This window comes from Aethalodelphis obliquidens, unplaced genomic scaffold (assembly GCF_003676395.1).
Source record: "Aethalodelphis obliquidens isolate GAN/ISIS:26980383/991018 unplaced genomic scaffold, ASM367639v1 scaffold15, whole genome shotgun sequence".
Taxonomy (NCBI): domain Eukaryota; kingdom Metazoa; phylum Chordata; class Mammalia; order Artiodactyla; family Delphinidae; genus Aethalodelphis; species Aethalodelphis obliquidens.
Window position 1 is genome coordinate 15,150,092 of NW_020837959.1, and position 11,451 is coordinate 15,161,542.

An 11,451-nucleotide genomic window follows, 5' to 3' on the forward strand; every position below is an offset into this window, starting at 1 on the left:
CTATTGTGATATACTCTTATTTACTCTTTTTTTATTGAGGTATAGTTGATGTACAATATTACATAAGTTACAGGTGTACAATATAGTGATTCACAATTTTTAAAGGTTATATTTCGCTTATAGTTATTTTAAAACATTGGCTATATTCCCTGTGCTGTACAATATATCCTTGTGGCTGATTTTATACACAATAATTTGTAGGGATGGTTTGATTTTTAACTTGTACATGCTAAATGGCTAAATGGAGCTGAAGGGGTTCTTTTCAACTCTAGACTTTATAAGGATAAACACATACTGTACTGAGAAGAACTAAACCTGTAACTAAGAGATGAACTATATACACTTCATTATTGATGAATTAAGTAGTATAACAGCAAACCATAATTTATATACAAATCTAAGATGGGTCTAGCATTCGTTTGAGTTCCTCTCTCCTAGAGCTTTGGTGGTCCCTTAGTCTTGAATGGCCTGGGAGTATCTCAGTTCTTCTCTAGAATCTCTTCTAACATCACCCTGGTCCTCTCTTTTCAACCTGTATTGTCTGCCTATGATGTATGCAGTTCAGCATACATCACATCTTTTAAATTGACATACTAATAGCAGGACTCTCCTGTGTTCTCTGTTTGCATCTGTTCAAAATTTAATGCTTAAACTACAAGCTTTCTTCCTCAAGGGTATAGCAACTGAGTTCCTAATGCTCTTGATATTTCTTCTTATATGCATGCTTTCATATCTTATATACAGTGTATACTGTATAATTTTATGTATACATATGTATATTTTGTATCCAATGCTATTATACAAATCTTTTGTGCAGAAAGGGTGCTTTCCCTATGTAACTCCTCCAAAATGCCTGAAAAGTACCTTCTATTCTGTCTGCTCAGGATGCAGTGAGAGAGTGGGTAGAAAAGGATAGGGAGAGAAAATTATAGCAAAACGGGAAACACGCACCATCCGGGCTGAGCACTGCCCGGGAGACTATTATTATTCAAATGCCCATTTTCTCTGGTTGTTTCTTCTCTCTCACTGAATGTGCCGTCTATGGAGTACTCATGTCCCTGTAGGAGAGCTTAGTCAGCTAAGTAGAAGTTGGGTGTTGTGTAACTATTTCATGCCTATTGCATATGGCTTATTTAGGTATGTAAAACCAACATCTTGACTATACACTGCTTCAAATCCTTGACAGAACAAGGCAAGAATAAATAAATATTATTGATACCATAAAATAACAAGCATGGTTAGCTATGCTTTTTAGGAGTTACCATTAGGAATTCTCTCATTTAGAAATTCGGACCCAACTTTTTACTTGTGACTTCTAACTTAAGTTTTAAATTAGAGCTTCTCATATGGAACTGTGTGTCTATCATGTGACTTTTAAATGCTCAAATATGAATTCTTAGAGGACCAGAGCATCATCATGTTACCACAATAAGATCCACTCTGATTATGAATGACATCTTCTGGATAGTAATACGTGAACTCAAGTGGTGAAAACCACAGTGAGCTGGTCTTTGATAAAGTACAGATGTGTTTTCAGTCAGCCTCAGGTTTCGATAGTAATGTTCCTCCAGGCACAGATACTCTTCTCTTGTCATCACGAGATTCCATGTGGCCGCAATCTGAATTTGCAGCCATTTAAATGAAGGTTAAGTTTGGTAGTAACTTTATCCTCCAATGATCTTGAGAAAGGCATGCATGCTTTCCCTGTACTTTATTAAGTTTCTTTATGCCTGTAAGCACAACATTTGTTGATCAGTTGCTTTTTCTGCAAGGGTTACATTTAAAAATTTTTACCTCGAAAGCCCATGTAATCACATTTTCTTCAATACTGCCTCGCAAGTTGAAATTTAGTGGGGTTTTTTTTTCTTCCTGTACCTATCCACACTTTGTTGGAACAAGATAGAATAAGTTTTATACCGAAATTTGTAACCTCATTTCTGAAGCACTCAATTATTAATGCCAAAATGTAACTATGAATCTCTATAGCAGATATAAGTCAACAACAGTTTACTTTTACTTTGTTCTGTTTTTATTTATTATCATCAAATTACATTTGGCCTTTATAGAGATATTAACTTAGCTTATTTTCAACCTGTGTCCAACAAACATATCATTAGTTTCTCAAGAGCAATTCAGGGTATTTCGTTGAGGAACAATGTTCACAACTTCATCAAAAATACCTAGTCTCCAGGTTGCACTACTTCTCTTTCTAGCCTCTGGATATATTGTTGCTCACAGCATTTTGTCTGTTGCCTTTTTTGCATCTTCTTGGCACACACTGGCCTTTTTTTTTTTTTTACTACATTCTATAAATTGGGTACTCTGTGTGTAGTTCCTACTAGAGCTTTTATTGTATAATGTTTAACAACCCTTCTGAGACCTATAATCTCTCCTTCTTACTCTTCCCCTGTTATTTCTCCAAATTATGAATTGTTTTAGAGTGTTGTCCCCTCCTTAATTATTTACACTTTGTGCTGGGTTAATTCTAGTGCTTTCACCCAGTTATTTACCTCTTACAGCATTAAATCTGCATCTTTCTATGCCCTGAGAGTCTCTTATTTCTTTTCGTAAATCACAATTTGATCTCTCACTTGAACTCAGACAGTATCTAAAAGTTCAAGAGATTCTGTATGGCCTTGCTTGGAAAATACATTCTGGTACACCCCTTTTTCTGTGTATCACTTAGAATTTGGTTCAGCTGCTTAAAACAGAAAACCAAAATTACAGAAGCCTAAACAAAAAAGAGGTTTATTTTTCTCTTTGTGTAAAAGACCTCTAGTGGCAGGCGGTCCAGGGCTGGTATAGTAGCCCCATAGTCATCATGAACACCTTCTGTCTTTCTGTTTTACCGTCCTTGGTGAGTGGCTTCTTTTCTTAACTTTGCTTGCTAGCTGCTAAGATGGCTGCTGCGGCTTCAGCCATCACATCCACGTACCAGGAAGCAGCAAGCAGAGATGGAAAATGAAAAGGGGACACTTTTAAGCGAGACAACCACCTTTAACGAGATGTCCTAGAAGTCCTATCCAATGACTTGCAGTTAAATCTCATGGATAACTTGACACATTGTTTCACCCCAAACACAAAGGAAGTTACTGTGGAAGAAGCAGAGAAAGGCTATTGGGTAAGCAACCCACAGTGCTTGCTACACTTAGACACTGTACATCTATTGCTTGGTCTCCACGCTTGAGGCAAAACTTCTGTTTGAGGCTGGCAGGCTCCAGAGGCTACACCTGGAGAAGGAAGCACAATTGCCCTCTCTGGGAACCTCTTAACCTTATGTGGAGTTTCCAGGATTTAGGGCATGTGATATTGTTTTCAGGGACCCACACCAACAACTAACACTTAGCTCCTTTTCCAGGGCTGAGGCCCCTTCTCAAAGATGAACTGTTTCTGAACTCTTCTTGTGGGAAACATTGGTCACTAGCATTATCATGTGTTCTTCTCAAGTTGTTGCTCATGCGATAAACTCTATGCCTTTATTCCTCCGGGGTTTAAATTTTGTTACTCAAAGCCAAGATTTCAGAACTCAGAAAATCCTTTCTCTCTGTGAAAGCCCAGGTCTTACAATTTGATGTTTTGGTTTTTAACATGATTGTCTCTGCCATGAACTTTAAAAGTCCATTCAGGAAAAAAATCCCCTCAGTAAATCACTTGATTCTTTTTACTATCCTGAATGTAGAAAGCTCTCACTGTTGCCTGAATGGGTGGACTAACTACAAGAAACTTTGGGTAAGATTTGAAACTATTATCTACTAAATAAACAACAGTAATACAAGCCAGAAGGGCAAGGCAATTAAAAGGGTTAAGAAGTGCAAAGGACTGAGAAGTCAGACTGGGCTTCCCTGGTGGCTCAGTGATTGAGAGTCCGCCTGCCGATGCAGGGGATGCGGGTTCGTGCCCCGGTCCGGGAGAATCCCACATGCCGCTGAGCGGCTGGGCCCGTGAGCCATGGCCGCTGAGCCTGCGCATCCGGAGCCTGTGCTCCGCAACGGGAGAGGCCACAGCAGTGAGAGGCCCGCGTACCGCAAAAAAAAAAAAAAAAAAAAAAGAGGGCAGTCAGGGAAGATGTCTCAGTACAGGGACCACTGAGCTTGTCTTGAAAGACTCTGATGCCAGAAAACAGAAGGAGCAGGATTGCAGACAGAGGGAAATAGCACTTGCTAGAAAGAGGCCTGTTTGGCTGAATTGTACAAAATATAAAACTAATTTGCATGGCACTGTTATCAGCTAACAGAAACTTATTAAGCATCTACTCTGTCCAAGTTGTATGCTAAGTCTAACACTTCAAAGATGAAAAGACCTTATCTCTGGCTTTTAGGAGTTAGGGGTCTTGTTAGGGGAAATTGATAAACAAATAACAAGTTATAGTATAATTTGACGAGCTCTATAATTGGTAAATTGGTAAACGAATTCATTTAACAAGTATTTATTGAATTAAATGTCCCCCTTCCCCCTTGCAGCAAACCCTGGGTTGACAGGCCCTAGGGACACAGCAGGGAAGGAAAAGCAGACAGGGCCCCTGGGCTCCCTGAACGACAGTCTAGGAGTGAAAGAGAGCCTCTAACCACGGGGCTGATTTCTCACATTTACGTCCTGCTGCAAAATCAGGACTATAAATGTGAAATTTTGCTGTTAATATTTTAAAACATGTAATAATTGCTGTATTTGAAAAGGACTTAGCTTCCTTGAGAAAATAAAACAGCACTATGTGCATTACAATGTTTTTAGACTTTTGCTGGCATAACACTGAGAATTCAGATGATAGGGTTATAAAATGAGCACATAGAAGGGTATTCCTGGTGAGAAAAATTTGAACACCCATTTTGGATGTTTTCTTTCTTTCTTTTCTTTTCTTTCTGTCTTTTTTTTTTTTTTTAACTATCCGTTTGTATTATAATACTGGTAAACACGTTTCCTTTCTCTCTTGTTAAAACCAAATCATCTGAATATTGACTACACTATATATCTCATCACACTTGCCTTTTTTCCTGAACCTAATAATTAACATGCATTTGTTGAAGGCCTCAAATATTCCTAAACCAATGTTAAATCTGCAACATGAACTTTCATTTGTCTTAACAAAGGGGTTTATAATCCTGTTTGGAGAGATATGCCATACAGCCTTGGAAACGTCACTAAATATGCCAGTGGGTATGTCACCAAGAAGTTCCTGATGTCAAGAAGAACCAACCCCGGGCTTCCCTGGTGGTGCAGTGGTTGAGAGTCCGCCTGCTGATGCAGGGGACACGGGTTCGCGCCCGGGTCCGGGAAGATCCCACATGCCGCGGAGCGGCTGGGCCCGTGAGCCATGGCCGCTGAGCCTGCGCGTCCGGAGCCTGTGCTCCGCAACGCGAGAGGCCACAACAGTGAGAGGCCCGCGTACTGCAAAAAAAAAAGAAGAACCAACCCTATTTCATTTTAGAGAAAGTTCCAATCAGATTGGTCTGATTGGAACAGACCTATCAATGTTAACACCGTGTTCAACTGTCTTGCAGGTCCTTCATTCCTTTACTGATGCCGTTTTTGACGAGTGGATGAAAAGATTCAATCCCCCTGTGGATGCCTGGCCTCAGGAACTGGCACCCATTGGTCACAATCGGATGTATAACATGGTTCCTTTCTTCCCTCCGGTGACTAATGAGGAACTCTTTTTAACTGCAGACCAGCTTGGCTATAGCTATGCCATTGATCTGCCAGGTAACTAATGCAACTTCTAAATGCGTGATTCATTCATCTTCTAAAGAAGCTTTCTCTCCTTCTTCCTTTCTTTTTAGTGTAAACCACGACCTTAAATTGAAGTACTCAGGTCTAGTTAAGTTTATTGGCAATTTTATAGAGTATCTATATTTACCAAAATGAGCCTTTAAACTACCAATTAAACATCAGAAAAGGGACTGGTTGGATGACTCTTGTTTTAGAAAACTGAAAGTTGTTAAGAGAACTTATTTCACAGGGAAAGTATCTACACCCGATTTGACAATTCTACTTGCATTAATTGAAAACTGGCCGTGGTTTGAAATGCCTAAGCAATAAAATCAAAATACACTAGCCACCTACGGATGGGTACTAGCAGGACCTGAAGGTAAGGCTGGGCTTATGGTGAGGCAGACGCAGCACGTGACTCAGGCACAAAGTTCAAGGGCAGGCCAAAAACTCAGTAATTGAGCTAAGGAGTAATATTCTCAAATACCCAAATTCATGCAAAAAAATCTATGATGAATACACTACCAAAAATTTAAAGACAGCTGTCGTTGTTTGTTTGTTTTATACCCCTGCATCAGTTTGTAAGTAGACCAATTTTTTTTTTCCCCCAGTTAGCCAGTACCAACCTGCTGAATGGGTTTGTGAAGATGACAATGGCCTGCCAATAGATTGGGCTGCACGGGGCTTCATGTGTACATTTTTTTTTTTTAATGAAATTTTTGAAGTCATGTTTTTAAGTTGTAGGTTTTTTGTTAGCTTTTCCACCTGGTTCAAAATATGGGAGGATGTTTTGATAAGTGTAGGTAGGGGCATTATATTTTTTTATTTGCCCAGGCCCCAGTATAGCGCCATGTGTCATTTAAAGAATCTTAGGACAGGTTGAGAAAGGAAGGTAAAACAATTTTAAAAATCTCTAAATTTTTCAAGAAGCTGCAAAACATACGGCCTATCTGCTGGTGGCATTTCCCCATTGGTGCAAAGTAATCAAGATGATTTCTGAGGTCACGTGTCTCTCTCTCTCTCTCTCTCTGTCTCTCTAACTTTCAAAGCCTTTCAGACCCTGGACCCTGTCCTTTCTTTTTCCTTCCAGTTCTACATCTACTGCAGCTTACTGATTTGAAGTTTCCGTTCTTTGCTCAGCTAAGGATATCTCTTTGAAACCTTTCTCTTTTCTCTGGGATAGAACATAATAATAATCAGAAAGTTTGGAATGTGCATTTTGACCATGCTTCCATGTCTTCTGGCATCAGCCAATTAACAGGTACAGACCAAGAGTCTAAACATGCCCAGAATGCACTAACTCAATAGAAGATACAAATTACATTCATTTATTGGTTTAACAAAGAAATTTACAATCCTGCCTGGGGAGACATAACTACAACAAAAGGTTGGAGAAGGGAGAGAGGGATTTGGGAAAGGAGCTGGGTCTTGAACTAGATTAAAGAGATGGTAGGTCTTAGGTAGGTGAGGGGGAAAGAAGGGAGCATGTTAGATTGAAGAAGGGCAGGGAACAGGGCTGTGAAAGACACATGTAGTCTATATAGAGGACCATGAGACGAAGGTCTGGTTGTAGTGGAGGGCTTGGGTAGATAACTGTGAATTAAAGTTGGATTTGAGAGAAGGACCTGGTTACTGAGCGCTTTAAAAGCTGGGCAAAAACCACGAGATGCCACTCTACATCCAGAAAGCAGAAAGTAACAAGTGTTGATGAGTGTGGAGAAAATGGAATCCTCGTGCACCGCTGGTGGGAATGTTAGGGTAGTCTCTGTGGAAAACAATATGGCAGCTCCTCAAAAAATTAAATGTAGAATTACCATACGATCCAGCAATTCTGCTTCTGAGCATATATATACCCTCAAAGAATTGAAGGCAAGTAATGAGATATTTGTACACCTCTGGTCATAGCAGTGTTATTCACAACAGACAAAGGTGGAAGCCACCCAAGTGTCCAATGACAGATGAATGGATAAAAAAATGTGGGCGATACATACAATGGGATATTATTCAGTCTTAAAAAGGAAGGAAATCCCATCACATGCTGTAACATGGGTGAACCTTGAAGACCTTATGCTAAGTTAAATAAACCAGTCACAAAAGGGCAAAAACGAGGATTCCACTTCTATGAGGCACCTAGAGTAGTCAAATTCATAGAGACAGAAAGTAGGATGGTTGTTACCAGGGGCTGGGAGGGAATGGAGAACTGGGGAATTACTATTTCAGTTTTGCGAGAGAAAAAATTTCTGTGGATTGATGGTGGTGATGACTGCACAAAAATGAATGTATTTAATGTCACGGAACTTAATTTAAAAATGGTTAAGGTGGTAAAACGTATGTAATGTGTGTTTTCCCACAATTAAAAAATAATAAGTAACTAAAGAAAAGCTAAGCAGTGGAGTTTGGACGATAACAAAGGCAATCGTTTTTGGCTCCTGAACCAAGAAATGACAGAATAAAAATCTGTGTTTTAAGAAGATGAAGATGGCAATAGATCCTGCCAGATTGCTGCAGGAGGAGACAAGTAAAAATCCTCTTGGAGAAACACCATTGTGATGAGTCAGGGTCCTCTGTGGGATTGGAGGGAAACAACTAGAAGGACAATCTTACATTTAGAGAAGTGTAGAGTATAGAACAAGAACCCAGTTCAGAGAAACTGAATTTAAGAACAGCTGGCCAAAGATATGATAATTTTTAAGGAAACAACAAAAAATGAAATCCATTAATTTTGTGGAAAAGTGCTTATAAAATATATTTGAATAGAGGATTGGATTTATCATGTGATGATTCAGATTTTATTCACAACTATTTAAATGGGTCCAAATTCCTTCTGCTCTTGCTATTGATTCTCTCCTGTTATAATAGCCAATCTCATTTGTCTTACTCACTTATCACCCCATAAAAAAGGTAGAGACAATAGAAGAATTTCTAGACCTGAAGGTTGTATATTTTGCAGTTCCCCAGATACCATTTTAGCATGCATTTTTTTACAGATGAGTTTCTAACTCACAAAAGTAGTTATATACTTCCTTGGAGGGTTTATTCTGTGTAAGTATTTATCGTAAGAAATTTTTAAAATGCAATAATCTACATTCAAATAATGGAATGCCATTTCCCACTTCCTCCAGAAAAACAATTGTGGATATGATAAATAGTCGGTAAGGAAGGAGAAGATAAATTTTATTCCGGCCAGTGTAGTTTTGCTTTATCAACAAAAGTGCATGTGAAAGGCTAATAGGTTTATTCTTCCCTTGTCTAAGAGTATTCAGCCGATGAAAATCCCAATCATAGACCCTTCTCTTCTGCTTTAATTTCAGTTGAAGAAACTTCAGATTGGACCACAACCCTCTCAGTGCTTATGGGGATGCTGGTGGTTTTGGTTGGTCTTTTTGCACTGCTGCTTCTCCTTCAATATAGAAGAGTCCGAAAAGGATATACACCCTTAATGGAGACACAATTAAGCAAGAAGAGATACACAGAAGAAGCCTAGATGCTCACGCCTTACCCTAGAGAAGAGGCTGGCCAAGGCTTAGTTCTGACACTGACAGTGAGCAAATGAATCCTCACTGTTTTTCCTTTTGTTGAAGATCTTTGGCGTAGCTCCTCCTGTTGTGGTGATCCCAAATACGGAAGACGCTTAGCTGTAGTTTCTGGTTTGCTTTCTTTATCTCACAAACAAGCTAAAGTGCTTGAGGGTGTCTCTACCATCAAACAAAGGTAGAGCTGATGATGATTGGTGGTATTTGTTAATAATTCCTCATTTTGATTAAGCCTCTTCGTGTTCTGAGAGCACCCCCAAAAATCGATAGAGTGGATTCATTGAAATTTGCAGGTCAGTGTAATTTGAGAGCTGGACAAGATCATGGTTAAATCTTCCTCAGCCCACATGTCTTCATTTGTAAAGGGATGGGGGCAGGAAGGTGCAGGTGCTACATGAGTCTCCAAGGTCTCTTTTAGGTGTAAACATCGTGATTTTAGGTGGCTTCCTGGTCATCTTTCTGCGGCTTCTTTTTCTTCTTTTCTCTCGTTCTCTCCAGCCTTTAAAATGGTCTTGAAGATGAAAATAGGCCTTATTTTCCATACAGGATGGAGAACGAATGAATGAATGATCAATTCGGTTCTCTTTTATAAATTCGACTTCACAGAGTTTATAAAGAGTCTGCAGTTCTTAACAGCAGAGCTATCACCAGAGTCCATATTCCTTTGCTAGGGAGCCTCAGATGAAAACTTATTCATGCATTTGGCTTATTTTTAAGAGTTGACTTTACATTCATGAATGCTGCCCTGTACTGACGTTACTTACAAATGCTAATTGCGTCTTATCATTTAAAAGCAAACCATCCATACAAAATATGACAATTCAGAATGAAATGGCTAGGATCCACTAAGTAATCATCAGATTATGAGAGATGAGAATGAGGCAGTCTTTACGAAAATGTTTAGGCTTATCAAGATGATCCCTACTTCTGACGAGTTAACGTTTTTTGAGCTCTTAAGACAGTTTCATCTGTTCACGTCTGGTATCCATGCAGTAGGAGTGAAGCCACCGAGGTGGCCCTTCTGTCCACTCACTTCAGCTCCTCTCTACTGGAATGGATGTGTGTGAAGAATCGGGCTTAAGAGCACCCTGGAGCCTTCTCCATATGGGGGGGGGCTACAGGGTGCAAGATTTACCAATACCCAGTGTTATTCCCCGGAATAAGACTGCAGAAGCCAGAGAAATGGACAGAGCTCAATCTGAACTGAATTTGAGTGAGTCTCATAAAGTATATCTGAGAGTAGGCTCAGCAGAGGAGAATCAAGACAGCCCAGAGTCCTTCATGGGGTGAAGCCCTGCTTGGACCTCTAACCAGCGCCACATGCATAGATCTCAATGCCTGCCTTTAATAGAATTCATGGAAAATTCAGCAATGTGTTATGAACATGGTCCACTCTGGCAGGTTTATTTTCTGAACTCAAGGTTGTTGGGGAACACATTTTTACATCTTGTTTTTAAACCAAAAGAAAAATATCTTAAGATGAAGATATAAGTGCGCGTGGTAGGTATGTTCCTGAAAAGTTGTGTATAGATCAATTATACATTAAAAGCACCAGGGGAAATTACTTTTTATGGACAAACTATTATGAATAATTCTATAAAGCACATAACCACCTCTAGCTTATCCTTCGAGTATATCAGAATTTTCATACATCATATTCTCATAAGATTTGTTTAAAAGCAAGATCTATCTGCGGCAGAAATAAAGACTAACCATTTACACTTAGCTCCTTTTAACTATAGTGTGTGCAACTTTTCATAAGTATTATGTTTTATGATGCCTTCCTAAGAGAAATAGTTTCCTAATTTTGTAGTTCATATTAGAGTAATAAAATTTTCTAGCATTTTGTAACATTACAATAAATCAATGACGACAGCCTTTCAGCAAATCTAAAGGTAGAATAAACCTGTAGAGTAAAAAGTTGGTATTTACTTACAGTGAATACTATGCAGATAAACTCAGAAAATATCCCCGAGCATTGTACAGCCATACGTCTCAATGATGGGGGGAAATATTCAACCTTGAAGAAAATGAACAGATTGCTTTATATGCTTCTATCTGTAGTATTAGAAAAATTGTGTGTATATGAAGTATGATTTTAAAAGAAACGCTTCTTAAAAGCTAACATTCAAAAGTGAAATGAAATCCAATAACATCTTTCCTTTGTGAATTAAATTCTCTTCTAATTCTAAAATTCTTTGACATAAATTTGTGT

General features: G+C 39.0%; 1 protein-coding gene across 1 annotated transcript in view; it reads left to right on the forward strand.

The window, feature by feature from the left end:
• The window catches only part of DCT (dopachrome tautomerase), a 31,993-nt gene extending 22,478 nt beyond the window's left edge, over positions 1 to 9,515 (forward strand). Inside the window, exons 7-8 of the mRNA XM_027116002.1 lie at positions 5,496 to 5,697; positions 9,015 to 9,515. Coding sequence (XP_026971803.1) covers positions 5,496 to 5,697; positions 9,015 to 9,187 — 375 coding nt within the window. The 3' untranslated portion in view covers positions 9,188 to 9,515. The remainder of the gene's footprint in view (positions 1 to 5,495; positions 5,698 to 9,014) is intronic.
• Positions 9,516 to 11,451: the final 1,936 nt, after the last annotated feature.